The 13,481-nt window shown below is 41.2% G+C and overlaps 2 protein-coding genes across 13 annotated transcripts in view; one reads left to right on the forward strand and one right to left on the reverse strand.

The window, feature by feature from the left end:
* The window catches only part of CAST (calpastatin), a 113,132-nt gene extending 111,786 nt beyond the window's left edge, over positions 1–1,346 (forward strand). For all 9 annotated transcript variants that reach the window (XM_059418274.1, XM_059418272.1, XM_059418271.1 and 6 more), the window contains one exon: positions 754–1,346. The gene's annotated coding sequence lies outside the window, so the exon portion shown is untranslated. The remainder of the gene's footprint in view (positions 1–753) is intronic.
* A 1,245-nt stretch (positions 1,347–2,591) lies between these two features.
* Positions 2,592–13,481, reverse strand: part of ERAP1 (endoplasmic reticulum aminopeptidase 1) — a 40,572-nt gene continuing 29,682 nt past the window's right edge. For all 4 annotated transcript variants that reach the window (XM_059418268.1, XM_059418266.1, XM_059418265.1 and 1 more), the window contains 6 exons: positions 12,383–12,539; positions 10,792–10,976; positions 9,764–9,925; positions 9,167–9,307; positions 8,340–8,421; positions 2,592–4,318 (listed from right to left, as the gene is read on the reverse strand). In XM_059418268.1, coding sequence (XP_059274251.1) covers positions 4,163–4,318; positions 8,340–8,421; positions 9,167–9,307; positions 9,764–9,925; positions 10,792–10,976; positions 12,383–12,539 — 883 coding nt within the window. In that variant the 3' untranslated portion in view covers positions 2,592–4,162. The remainder of the gene's footprint in view (positions 4,319–8,339; positions 8,422–9,166; positions 9,308–9,763; positions 9,926–10,791; positions 10,977–12,382; positions 12,540–13,481) is intronic.

Raw genomic sequence — 13,481 nt, forward strand, 5'->3', positions numbered from 1 at the left:
GTTTAAAAATAATAATTTTATAATTATGAGGTCTTTTGAAATATCAAGCCAGGTTCCTAAAGAAAATGACCGCCTAAGTCTAGCCGAGCCTTCAAAACCCAAATGTTTGTGACTACCGGTTACTGTGACAAAGCCCAATTAGCCTATGACATCTTACAGACCAGTGTTCTTAGGGTGCTCATGTCCTCAAAAGACCAACATGGTGGGCTAGACAGCAGTACCCCTTATGGTCTAGTGGAAATTACAGGGTTTTCTGGAACAAAGGTGAAAAAAAAGATTGCAAAAAACTAAGATGAACAAAAGTGGTCAATCCTACTTGATGGTGACTTAAGAACTAATGTAGATGAAGGACTCCGATTTATGCTGAAAGCCCTTACCGTTCGTACTGTGTAATTCCTCTTACCAAGGAATGGGTCTTACTCTAACCCTCAAACCTCCTGACCACTGGCTGACCAAAGCCTAAAGAAATTAATAATGTAGGTTAGATTGGGTTAGTTTCTGTCACCATGGTAAGGTATTTCCTTTAACAAGGGAGGTATCCTTATTATACCTATTCCAAAGATATTCACCCAAATTACAAGTTTTTTTATTTTCTAAATTCTAGAATTTTTTTAAGATGCTCATGTTTACTTACAGGAAATTCCCTGTTGTCTGTTAGTGCTTTTAGTAAATGTTAAATTGACTCTGCCCATGTCAAGAAAATTACATATCAAACGGTTTACTAGATTTTTTTTTCCTTTTGACTTTTTCAAGGTATCTGCCTATAAAATCTACAGCTGGTGGATGGTGACTTTTGAAGGACAAAGCTTTGAACAGGAGCAGATTTTTCTGGGTGGCTTCTAGACAGTGTTACTTGTCCAATCTTGATATCCTAAACATTGGTTATTCTTTTCCCAGAAAGAAAATGAATTTGTGTGGTTCATCTGTGTTACTGTACTGAGTATTGATAAACTTTGAATTTTTAAAAAATGCCTTCAGTTGGGAGAGACGGGAACTTTATATTTCTATGAGATATATTTGATAGTTTCTTAAAGCAACGCATAAAAAAAGGAAAAACCTTTGCAAACTTTTGCACAGTCTACACACAGTGCCTGTAAATCTCATTAGTATTTTCAGTTAGCACTTAATTCTTTTGTTGTTGTTAGCATTTGGAAAACAGTGCTTTGAACATGTCGAATGTCCTGATTTCTCATGATCCATTTCCTCTTGGGCTTTGGAATTGTACTTGAGATTTCTTTGGGTTAATGTTTATAAGTCAAACCTAAAATATTGTACATTGGGCACATTATCTCCTCTTGGGCTGCTAATAAATTAATAGATAACCTGGACAGACCAGGACATACTGCCATCAGTATCCTTTTTTGCCAGAGGTTAGGGCTTCTGCCCCTTAGAGCCAGCACAAAAGATACTGAGACTTGAATCAAGTCAGAGAAGCAAAATGCCGTCTGTGTCACCACATAATGCGTTCTGAGAGTAGTAAAATCTAATCCTTAGAATATGCATATGCCTTGAACTTGGGTTACTGTGTTAAGCTATGCTTTCCATTTCTGACACACGTAACCAGAGCAGCAATTGTTTGCTTAGAGCCATTGCCACGTTAGTCTGTGCACTGTATCCCGACTGGCTTCATGGAAGTTGGGTTTACCAAATACAAAAACTTTTACTTAAAGAAAAAAAAAAAAAAAAAGCTATCCAGACTTTAAAAACCTGGTTTTCCCCCCTCAGTAATTTAAGAACCAGACTCTGAGACCCTAGACGTGGGTTTCTCAGATCTTCTGGAATGAGTTGTTTGCGAACCTAGCACTGATAGCCTTGAGGGGATTCTGATAAATAATATCATCTTTATTTCTTGGTCCTGAAGGCAGGAAAAGATATCAGGTCCTTGTCGTCAAACTGATTTGCAATTTGTTTCCAAAGAAACCAGCCTTGTCAAGCAGGTATTTTAAGTTTTTATCAGAACTTAACTGACTTCACTAAAACTCAGTATCACTAATACTGTCGAAGGGTGGGGGAGGGCAACCACAGCAAAAGAACGGCTTAGAATGGGGCATAAAATTAATTCTCTTCAAAAAACATGCACATACCTATAGGGTTTCAAGCTTCACCCGCTTTAAAAGCTGTGTATCTATCCCATGAGAGATGCCGGCATTATTCTATCATTCTAAATCTGGGAAATAAAAGCTGGTGTTAGGGTGACTAAACAGCCCTTTCCAAGGCACTAATGAGAACACACTCAAAAAAACACTGTTCCTCTGGGATTTAACTATTTCTAATTCTTTTAACTAGGTAGTATAAAGTTGGGGGGGGTTGCTTTTGTTTTCTGAAGTGAAACTGTTGGCATTGACAGTGTGCAGGGAATTGGCTGCAGTATTACAGACTCCCATGCTATATACAAGTACTTCTAAATCCAAAGCCTGAAGACCTGCTTGTGATAGTAAACAGAAAAGGTTCTCCACAGAGGCCTTTTTGTTCATCACAAAGGGCTTCAAGACTTGGGTGTTTACTGGTTATTAGTGATGGCAAGACTAAGTTATAGAATCATCGTCTTCTTGCACCTGTCTCATGAGGAGGAAATCATTGCAGATGTCTGCTCAGAGACCAGGAAGACAACTTTTATTACAAAAAAAGGAATTTGTACATTGGTGTAGCAATATTATATCTATTTAGAAAATGGACTTCGCCAACAAAAGCAAATTAGAAGAGGTTCCACAGGTGACCAAAAATGAAAACCACCATTTCCATGTTTCATTAAATGAAAATACAAAAATATTACCCACGATTAAAAATATTTTACATTGAAATTTTGGCTTTGTATGTCTTTTAAAAGGTTAATCCCTCGGGGGGTGGAAATTACCAGTGATTTCTGGTTTTGTTTTGATTTCTCAAACCATGAGGACCATACAATACATACCAAAATAGAATTGTAAACACATTGGTGTCCAGAAGTCACTCTGTGCCACAGTGTTTTGGAACACATTGACGTTTTTTCAGATCATTCTTTTATCCTAAATTTTGCAGTATATTAAAACTCATAAAAGGCTTCAGAGACAATACATTTGTCCACACATAAGCTAATTATAAGTATTTTCAGTTTTACAGTACATAATTTATGGGAGACTCTGCTGTAACTTGGTGGCAGTAAGTGCCAGTAACAAGTTATTGGGGAGTTACAGGCTAGGCCAAATATGGAGCAGGGAGAAGCAGCATCACCTACCCAAGTGTCCACAGCTCTCAGGTTCAACTTCAGATGAAAGGCTTCTCTGCTAGACTTGAATGAATGCTCCCTGCTTTCTCAAAGGGACAGTATCAGTCGGGGTCCCTGAGGAAGTAGACCACACACTCAAATTATATTTGAGGAAGGGTCTATAAAGTTTTGTTTTCTCAACAAAGGTGTGGGGAGGATGGAAGGAACCCATAAGTACTGCCAGTGAGAGCCAGGCCTGCCCTTCACCCCTCCCTCAGCCTGGAGGGATGAGAGCAGGAAGCGGCTTCCAGAAGGCAGGTGTGGTAAGGACTGGTGGGGGGGGGGGCTGCCTCTCAGGAGCCGAGCTTGAGTGGAGGTCAGCCAAAGGCAGCCTCCAAGGGAACCAGGGTAATAAACCTGGTAATAAACCCCCCGCCCCGTACTCTCTCCTACCCCGGCTCCCATCTGCCTTCCTGGGAGACTGACCAAAAGAGAGCAAACAAGCCTGAGGACATGGGTCTAGAAGTCAGCCTCGGCCTGCAGCAGGGAACGGAAAGGTGGAACGTACCGGCTTCGTCATCGATCCAACCGTTCACTGTTCAATAGTCTGCACTATTCACAAGTCTGTAGAAGACAGTGACTCAACAGCTTATGGGTGACACACATACATGGGGAGGACTTTGGAAAGCACCAGGCATAAGTGTAAGGAAACAAAAGGAATAAGGTACTCCTCCACAGTCGGGAACCCACCCCCTGGGTTGACAGAGCAAGGCAACACCTATCAAAAGACACCGTAGCAGTAACCCATCGATGGACAATTTAGTCACCAGTCTTTTCACAGGAATAGTCCAAGGAGGAAGAAGGAAAAGGAATCCTCTTCAGTGGAGCCAAAACCGCCATCTCTGATTTGAAAATAATCCCATTCGACAACAACGTTGTAGCGATTACACATCACAGGAACCAGCAAGGAACAAACTGTTAGAGCAGTTCGAGCTCCTGGCTTTGTAGCCACACCCTGATCTTCTCAAAATTCTTGTCCATCCAACGGATGTTTTCCCCAATGGTTTCAATTGTTTGTTGGACACAACGTAGCTGAGAACCCTTTTCTTTTAAAGAGCCAAAGAATTCTTTTACCTGGTAAGGAAAACCAGAGTTTTAAAAAATGTATTACAGAAATCTAAGTTTGGGCTAGTTAAAAGAAAACCGAAGCCAAATTTCCAGCATGTATCAAAATTCTACATAGCAGGCAGCGCCAGGGGTCTGGATACAATTATGTACACATAAACTTAAGAAGCTATATGAAATGAGCTCATGCCTCATGATGTCAAATTTTTATTTTTCTCCGCAGCTTTTTTATTTATTCACAGTTGCCAGATTGTAAAAGACTTCACTGTGTACCGTTTAATAATTAGGGTTTGAGTGTATTAATATGTATTTTTATATACAGGCAGATGCAAACTTTTTTAAAACATGGTGTCTAAAAAGCAGAATGTGCAGTTTCTTCTTTGCCAAGTAAAACAGTTTCGGTCACACAAGTGCAGTCTTTCTCCATGGGCCTGGCCTTGCAGATAATTAGAGGAACACTGAGGAAAAGGGTTCTTAGCAAGTTATGGTGGTAATTCCCCAAGCGTTGCCAATTTTTTTATCCTAATTCACAATTCGTGTATTGTTCCTCTAAGATTAAAACCCACACCAAGTTGCCCATGGTTTTAACGAGATAAGAGAGCGCTGCCTCCTCTTGTTTCAGGGCTGGGTTTCTTAACTCCTTTAAGCTCATGTGAGACACTGTCTGGTTTGGCCTCAGCACGGACTATTGTAGTATTGTTTCACCTTAAAAGGTTCTTAACCTTGCCCCCTAAGTTTTCACAGCATTAATCCTTAAATTTTTGACTGTGGAGACAGGAAGTAAGTGTAAGCCAAGATGTAGTATTTATTCAACATGGATTCCAGACAGTTAATTCCTTAAAAATCTGTGCTATGATATCTTAAGTTTAAGAAAAAGAGAAGGGTAAGAACAGGCTTTTGAAGGTCAAATTCCAATTTTAAATGAGTTGGGTTTTTTTTCAAACTATCTCAATACAACTTTTCAGGGAGCTCCAGGCCCGCCCTCCTGCTGTAGCCGCCTGAAGAACGCAGACCATGCCTCAAGGTCCTGCCTTCGCTTGAAGCTTAAGCCCACTCTTTCAGACTCTCAGACTCCAGATTAATATTCAGGTCAGAGAACAACTGTTCTTTTCAGCAGTCCAGTCACATCGATAATTTTACCAACTTTTTTTTTAAGGATTTTATTTATTAGAGAGAGAGAGAGTGAGCACAGGCAGACAGAGTGGGAGGCAGAGGCAGAAGGAGAAGCAGGTTCTCTGCCCAGTAAGGAGCCCGATGTGGGACTCGATCCCAGGATGCTGGGATCATGACCTGAGCTGAAGGCAGCTGCTTAACCCACTGAGTCACCCGGGGGTCCCAATTTTACTAACTTTTTAATGATTAAGCATGGCTTCTTAAATATTTTCAAATTATTTGAAATAATCCTGAAGGAGCCCTTCACACAGTAGTACCACTAAAAAAAACAACAAACAACAACAAACAAAAACCTGTAAGAGCTGTAACCAAGCCAGCTGATAAGCCTTGCCCTCGGACTTTTCCTGACTCCAGATTCTCTCTCCTACCCTCATCTACCTTGGAAAATGCAGCATCCCAAATGAGCCCTGGATTCAAACCTGCCTCCTTCAGAGTCCTGTGCAATCAGCAGTGTGATACAGAGATGGGATGGGTGGGGAGGAAGTTTTATCCTACTAACTTGTTTGACCCTTCGTAAATGATTTAACTTCTCTGGGATTCAATTTCCTCTTTAGTGAGAGAAGGATGAGCTCTCCCTCCCAGAGCACTGCTGAGGACGTAGTTATGTAATGTGGGTCAAGGCAGAGCTTAAACCTCAGTCTGTAACGGGACTCAACCTCATCCATCTCTTCATGAACATGTCCTCTAACATGTCCTCATCACTCTGGCCTAATTACTGTGCTAGACACGGAGGCGGTGGCAAGGGACCAGGCAAGAAAGCCATGGACTCCTAGAGCTTACACTCTACTTGGGAAGACAAGCAGCAGTCAACACAGCTACTGTTAATATACTATCGTGGACAAAATACACGGAGGTTGGAAGACTGATTGGGACAGGTGGCCTGCTTTCCACAGAGCAGCCTGGAAAGGTGACATGTGACCTGGGATCGAAGGACTCAACGAGCCTTTCCACTGACAAGGTAGGGGCAGACCCAAGCGAGGCAGAGAGAAGTTTAGAGGCTTTGAGACAGGATCAGCACTTTCTGGTGCAGGAGCAGGAGGCAGCTGAGTGGTTCGAGGTTTTTGCAGGATGGTGACATGGGACAGTGTGTGCTCCCTGGCTGGAGAGGTGGGCCAGACCCCAGGCACCATGGTTGCGTGCATGTGGGGAGGGAAGGTCTGGCATTTATTCCAAGATAGCCACAGGTCAAGTTTCAAGGAAGGATCAGTCATGGGCTTATTTTCAGATTTAAATGTGGAAAATGGTCTAGTGTTGGCCAAGTGGGAAGCCAGGCAGGTGGCTCTGGTCGTGGGCCAGATAAGAGCGGAGAGAGGCCTAGGGTGGAGTAACTGCAGCCGAGTGCACAGATACAATAGAGATGCTGGGAGCAGAGCCAGGCAGGCTCCGGGATGACATGGATGTGGAGGCCAAGAAGGCTTCCGGGCTGACTCCTACACAGGAGAACGTTCTCCCTGCTGATGACATCCGGGCTTTTATCACTTCCATGCCCTATATATATCTCAGGCCTTTCACACACAACACACACCTGCATCTCCTTCAGTCCCTGCTCAAAAGTCTCCTCACCATCCCGTAAAACAAAGTTCTTATCCCGTCACACTCGCCTTACCTTGCCTCATTCATCTTCTGAGCACATAGCCCGACGTAGGTCACTGTATAACTTATTCCCCCAGCAGAATTTAAGCTCCTTGAGGACAAAGGCTTTGTCTACTCTGTTCCTTGCCATAGCCCTAGAACCTAAATCCACATCAGCCTTACAGTAAAAATGTATCTTTAGAGAACTACTGAGAAAACAAAGGAATGAGCAACTGACTAAATGAAATGTTTTGTTGCTACAGATTCGGGTTATGGACAACTGTCTTAACTACCCCTACCTCCTGACGGTCCCCATCATCACGCAGAATAGCTCTGCTCACTCGAATTCAACCTTGGATTATGTGCCAGTTAATTTGACAAGCCTGCATGAAAACTAGAGAGAAGGGATGGGACATTTCTTACTCATTTTCAAAGCATTCTCCCCATATCAAGCTCTATCATGGTGTAACCAGAACATACAATGGAAGTTTTCCTAAAAAGATCAGTATTAGGCTCTCAGCTTTTATTTATGTGCAACCTATTTTTAAAAGCCTTGTAAAATTTTTCTATGCCTTTGGAAACATTTTTATAGAAGGGGCACATCAATGACCTTGACATCAAATTCCTCAAAGTTTAGGACTGAGTGAAGAGTCTGCTTTTGTGGGAAACTTATGTTCTGTGGTTCCTTCCCTCTTCCTAGACAATGAGAATGACGTATACTGTTTTCTCATTTTTTTCCTGACTGCTAGGAACCTTTGCTGTATTTAGGGTTCAATGGAAATAAATTATCCTCAGCATAAATCCCTGATACAGTTACCTCTGTCAATCATGCAGCTTCTTGTTATTTCACTTTTCTTTTATATATGGACCTTGTAAGTTGCCTAAAATTATTTCTCAAAATGCATATAAATAAGTAACAAGAAATCCTGAACCTAGATAGCAGAGAGCCAAGATTCCAGACCTGCCTCATTCATAATATGCTAGATGATCATGTAGGTCATGTACACCTCTAATGATCACTTTTAATATCCTAAGAAATACAGAATTAAATGTCTCCAGTAATTTCTTAAGCCCAAAGGTTTGTAATGGCAGAGCCAAGCTTCTTATTGTGATGTTTGGGGAAGTGCATAGGTTTCAATAGTTCATTTGTAAGTAATTTTGGTTACCAGAGCATCCAAAAAGAATATCTACTAAGTGACAAAATCCATTCCTAACTCATCACACCCTTATTTTGTCTACCCCATATTTATTAGCTAATTGTTGCTTAAATTTAAGTTTTCTTTACCTCTTCAAGCCGTGCTCTTGTGGAGAACTGGCTTGTCGTTCGGATGACCATATGGGTTAGGGAAGTTGAGCCAAGTTCAAACCTGGAAATGGAAATCGTCAAGATGTATCATAAAATATTGATTCATTCGACTTGTGGTTTGTTTAATTTATTTATTTGACAGAGAGAGAGCACAAGTAGGCAGAGGCAGGCAGAGGGAGAGGGACAAGCAGACTTCCCACTGTGCAGGGAGCTTGACCCAGGGCTCGATTCCAGAACCCTGGGATCAAGACCTGAGCCAAAGGCAGAGGCTTGAGGTGACTGAGCCACCCAGGCACCCCTCAGCATGTGTTTTTAAGCACCTTATGTGCTTACAGTATTTAACGAGAAACTGCTTAGGCATGAAAAATCCATGACATGATCTCTACCCTCAAAAGTGTTAAGATGTAGTTGTAAAAAAATACACCTACTGCTGAGTAAATGACTCAGTACCCAAAAGAAAGTGGTAGAGGCTTCGTAAGTGCTCCAAGAGCAAGGCAAGAGCACAGACAAACAAGCCGAAGTGCTAACCCACGGTTTGGGGTGAACTGCGCACAGGAGGCCTTGAGATTGGTCCGTGGGTGTGGAAAAGGATTATTCCAGATGGACTGGAACACTGGACTATCCAGATTCATTAGCACTAAATTTAAGTGTTGTATTTCCTAAGAAGAGTTTTTTAAGTACCTCTACTTGCTCTCTTCAATCAAAAAAATCCGTCTAGACTTTAACTGTTGTTTAACAAACAAAGCTAAAACACATGCAGGTTCATGGACCACTCTAGGCACAGCACAAGTTTTGACACTACTTACTTTTCTATCAGTTTATCCCAATTTTCCCTCAGAAACTGCCAGGCCAATGGATATCCCACCGGGTTCCTGCCGACAGCTCCAAGAATATATGGAAACTCTTGAATTTTTATTACATCTCCCTTAAAACTTTCATCTAGTAGCCTAGAACGATTAAGAGATGAAATGTTAACAATGAGAAGTCCCTAGAAAAGTTATGAATTTCTTTAGTAAAATCATGTGTGACAGAAAAAAAAAGCCCATCTGTCCATAATAAGCACAAGATAGTTGCTATAGCTCCATAATAAAAACTCACATTTAAATAATGTTTCCAACACCCATGCTCATGTATTCTCGTTTGTTAATAAAACAACTGAAGAAAGGCCTTTGCCATATGTGTTTCTAAACATATTAAAGAGACACAAATATATATCCCTTTAAATATTTTTCCTAACACCTGCCTCTCCCCTAATCAATGACCACACTCATTACACATATGCCCACTTGAATAAATGTTCCCAGCAGAAAAGGCAGTTCCCAGCCAAGAGAACAAAGAGATGTCGGAAGGATCTGAGCTCATTTAATTCCTCTTGGCCACGTGAACATGAATGAATTACTCACCACTGAAGCTTGTTCTTATCTTGGCTAATACTGAGGGCAAATTCTATTTTATTTTTCTCGGAAGTAGACAAAGATGACTGATATTTTCTATAAAGAAAATCCCATCCTTCAGTGTTCTGGACCCCCACAGCAAACACTGCCAAGGTCACATCGCTGGGCAGGCTGTGGGAAAGAACATCGCTGGTGAGAGTCTGAGAGGCAGGAAGTGTGTCTGGATGTAGAGTGATGACGAATGACAAACTAATAAACTGGCCCAGTGAGTGGAGCAACATGCCTGGAAATATAAACAAAAATTACCTCTTTCTTCAGATTTTATGGGAGAGGCACAAGGAAGTATCTACAATTAGGTTTTAAGTACCCTTCTCAAAACCATAATGGGAAAAGCCACTTTGATAAATACCTACATATATAACACCATGATGCTGGGGAACAGGACAGACGGTCACTTCTCAGGCCAAAAGAAATTCAAAGTAGACTCAAGATGTAGTCCATGAACAAAAGTCAGGAATCCAATAGGACCACTGTTTGCAGGTTTTTCTTTAAATGGAGCCATGTAGATTGTTGGCTTAATATCTCCTAGAGAGATTTAAGCTCCAAATATTAAAGTTCAAGAATAAATTCTAAATACAGGAAGACCCTACTTTGCTTCAATGGTGTCAGCAACTACTACACAGGGACTTTGGAAGCCCAACGAAGCTACTGTTGTGGCGTGCATGCACTGCCAGTGTTCCTCTCTAGGACAGCTGTTTCACTTGTGGTCTTTACCTCCATTAGACGGAAATCATTCTGATCCCACTTTAACTCTCCAGATATTTGATTTTTATATATAGAATTTCCCTCCTAGCATTCTTAAAACAGAAAGTTGAGAGATACACAGAAAAATCTCAAGAAGCAATTTATTTTCCCAAGAAGTACAGCATGGGAGGTTTGGCTCTACTTGTTTTTTTCTCCCAACATCTAGCACTGACGATGAAAAACAGAAAAGATAGCCTTTACAGGAACAGACTCATTGTTTGGTAAGCACTGACCTCAGATTTCCATCTGCTTCCTTCCACTCTCTGAAATAGGCTTCTGCCCTCTGCACGCAGGGCTGATACTTGCGCACACAGGCAAGTAGGAGCAGCTCAGTCCGCAGCATTCGCTGCGAGACGGAGCCCTCATCTGTCCACGTCTGCTTATCGATGAGGTCCCTCAGCAGCCTGATGAGAAAGGCCTGTGGGAAAGCCACACGTGTCACCAGTACTGTCCTGGGCTGCCCTGTATTTTAGACGAGTTGATATACCCACAGGGGGTGGGGATTAATTGGTAAAGTGGGATCCAACTCTTTTTTTTTAAACCACATGATTCTATTTATATTTATTTATAAAAGGAGGCAAAACAAGAAAATCATGATTTTACTATTTGCATAAGCATCTTTTATAAATATACCTTTACCGATTTAAAAATTGTGATGAACTGCCACTTTTGAAACCAGGTTTATAGAACTAAAGTTTGAGAGCAAATCATACAATAGGACTTCATAACATTTTGCCAAAAACGATTTTGTCCCTCTTCCTCAAGTACCTGAGTCATGGAGTATCTTAAGAGTAACCATCAAAATGAGATACCACCTCACACCAGTCAGAATGGCTGAAATTAAACAAGTCAGGAAACAACAGATGTTGTGAAGGATGTGGAGAAAGGGGAACCCTCCTACACTGTTGGTGGGAATACAAGCTGGTGCAGCCACTCTGGAAAACAGCATGGAGGTTCCTCAAAAAGTTGAAAATAGAGCTATGACCCCGCAATTGCACTCCTGGGTATTTATCCAAAGGATAGAGAGTGATTCTAAGAGGCCTCTACACCCCAATATTATAGCAGCAATGTCCACAAGAGTGAAAATATGGGAAAAGCCCAGAACTCCATTGACAAATGAATGGATAAAGAAGATGTGGGGTGTGTGTGTGTGTGTGTGTGTGTGTGTGTGTGTGTCATATTACTCAGCCATCAAAAAGAATGAAACCTTTCCATTTGCAATGATGTGGCTCCAAATACGGGGTGTGATGGTAAGTGAAAAAAGTCAAAGACAAATACTATATGATTTTACTCATATGTGGAATTAAAGAAACAAAAACAGAGGAGTATCGGGGAAAGGAAGGAAAAATAAAAGGTACAAACAGGGAGGCAAATTATAAGAGACTCTGAACAACAGGAAACACACTGAGGGCTGCTGGACGGGGTAACTGGGTGATGGGCACTAAGGAAGGCATGTGATGGAATGAGCACTGGGTGTTCTATGCAGCCAATGAATCACTAAGTGCTACCCCTGAAACTAATAATACAGTATATGTTAACTTGAATATAATAAAAACTAAATAGTAAACCTCAAAAGACAAGTAAAATGAAATAAAGGATTTGCAAAAAGAAGGGAATAACAAATCCATAAAACTTAAGTATTGATTCTTACTGTGCTCTGTCTTTAGTGTCAGGATGAAACCCAAATCTTTGCTATTTAATCCGAATACTAATTCTGATGTACTTTCTAGAGATATACCCATATACACAATGGTAAGGATGCTTTCCCACACCCACACAAAAGCAAAGCAGTATGTAAGTATTCAATTTATCGAAGGCTTCTACCTTGAACTGATTTTCCACTTCCTTCATATCTCTTTTCTCCATCAACTTATACATAGGTATCAGCTCGTTCAAACCTTGGAAGACCGGCATAATTTCAGTTTCACGTCTCAAGTACAGGGCTAAATCCAAGGCTTTTTCAATTGATAGCTTTCCATTGCTGGTCAAGAGAAACCATGGTTAGCAGTTTAAACAAAAATCAGGAAGTCAACTTTTTGTTTCAAAAGATACTTAAAAAAAAAAAAAAGATTTTATTTATTTTATTTGACAGAGATCACAGGTAGGCAGAGAGAGAGAGAGAGGAGGAGGAAGCAGGCTCCCTGCTGAGCAGAGAGCTCGATGCGGGGCTCGATCCCAGGACCCTGAGATCATGACCTGAGCCGAAGGCGGAGGCTTTAATCCACTGAGCCACCCAGGCACCCCTAAAAGATACTTTAATCTTCCAGTGAAACATTCAATCAGATATAAATGCTGCCTTATTAACGGGGCCTTTATATAAGTGTCTTTTCTTTCACACATAGCACTGGCTTATTTACCACTGTGGAGGAAGTTTCTTGAATAATAATATAGCCAGTGCTAACTCTTGGTGAAGACAAAATGGAGACAGATCAGCATCTGACCCTCTGAGAAACAACAGACAGGGGGCTCAACAACCAGAGTAAGATAGTGATTTTTATCAAAATCAGTCATCTTAGAGAGATTGCCACCCAGTCAAAAGTCTGAGCATCTGCATTAAACACATTCTTGTCTCCATTTCAAAAAGAAAGTGAACATAGATAAATTCCTCCATTATGAAATAAATTTTAAAAATCTTAAAAAAAAAACAAACCTTCATTATGGAGGGCAGGTGTCCAAAATCTTAGTGGCAGGGTATATATTAAGTGCAAATCCTCCAAGAATTCAGCAATATTACAGAGGGAAATAGTCTCAGGTAGGCAGAAACAACTAGAAAAACCACTTCTATCTTTATCCCCCATTGCCTTTGGCCACCCTGAGAGGTCCAGCAAATGAACTCAAAATTTAGAGCAAAGGGACATGGGAAATGAGAATTACAGAATCAGGTCTTCCCACCTGCGTGACTCCTCTGGGGACTGCAGCTCTG

Source organism: Mustela nigripes, chromosome 12 (genome assembly GCF_022355385.1).
Source record: "Mustela nigripes isolate SB6536 chromosome 12, MUSNIG.SB6536, whole genome shotgun sequence".
NCBI classification, from domain to species: Eukaryota; Metazoa; Chordata; class Mammalia; order Carnivora; family Mustelidae; genus Mustela; species Mustela nigripes.